Below are 795 nucleotides of genomic sequence, written 5' to 3'. Positions count from 1 at the left end.
AAGCAACTGTACCCTGCCCTGAAGACTGGATCACCAGTCTGATTCTACTGGTAAGGTCACTGAGGCTCAGAGAGCCTAAAGAACTGTGTGGAGAGCGCTCGTCTCATGTCAGAGCCGCCAGATGGGGCTGGGCAGTGGGGGGGAGTGGGTGGCCTCAGGTCAGTGTGGTCATGCATCCCATTAGGTCGAGATGTCAGGGCCAGAACACACGGCCCCCACTCTTCCATTTTACTCGTGGAAACAGAGACCACAGAGCCCGGACGCTTGCCCAAGGCCACACAGCGGCTCCGCCTCGGAGTCCGCCGGGAAGCCCGTCGTCCCTAACACCCAGGACGCCCAAGCCTTGAGACCGCGCAGGAAGGCCTGGCGGCCGGGGGCGGGGCATAGGCTGGCCCCTCCTATGGGGCGGGGCTATGCCTCCAGTTCCAACTCTGGGACGAGTGGTCCTCCCCATAAGGGGCGCGGCTTCCAAGCCGGGCGAGATCTCACTGGGTGTTGGTCTGAGGAAGGGGGCACTTCGCGCTTGAAGGGCGTTGGCGTGGCCTCCCTCCCGCAGAGGCGCTCTGTGCGGCACTCCAGACCTCTGTGCTGTGACGCAGGCGTGAGTGGAGGCGGGGCGGAGCCGAATCTTCGGAGCACCGCCCCCAGTGGAGACGACAGAGGCCGGGGGCGTGTCCTGGGCGGGGCCGCTCCCCGGCCCGCCCGGTCGCGGTGTGGTGGCAGCGCTGGGAGGGCCCGGCCCCGGCATGTGAGTGCGGCGGGGGCGGGGATGGGGGCGCGGGGTGGGGCCCCGGG

General features: G+C 67.9%; 1 protein-coding gene across 1 annotated transcript in view; it reads left to right on the top strand.

The window, feature by feature from the left end:
- The first annotated feature begins 506 nt into the window (after positions 1 to 506).
- The window catches only part of HDAC11 (histone deacetylase 11), a 14,359-nt gene continuing 14,070 nt past the window's right edge, over positions 507 to 795 (top strand). Inside the window, exon 1 of the mRNA XM_024763437.1 lies at positions 507 to 748. Within this exon, the coding sequence (XP_024619205.1) occupies positions 747 to 748 (2 nt within the window). The 5' untranslated portion in view covers positions 507 to 746. The remainder of the gene's footprint in view (positions 749 to 795) is intronic.

This window comes from Neophocaena asiaeorientalis, unplaced genomic scaffold, assembly GCF_003031525.2.
Source record: "Neophocaena asiaeorientalis asiaeorientalis breed wild unplaced genomic scaffold, Neophocaena_asiaeorientalis_V1.1 scaffold433, whole genome shotgun sequence".
Taxonomy (NCBI): domain Eukaryota; kingdom Metazoa; phylum Chordata; class Mammalia; order Artiodactyla; family Phocoenidae; genus Neophocaena; species Neophocaena asiaeorientalis.
The sequence above is the reverse complement of the archived record's forward strand: the minus strand, read 5'-3'. Positions and strand labels throughout refer to the sequence as shown.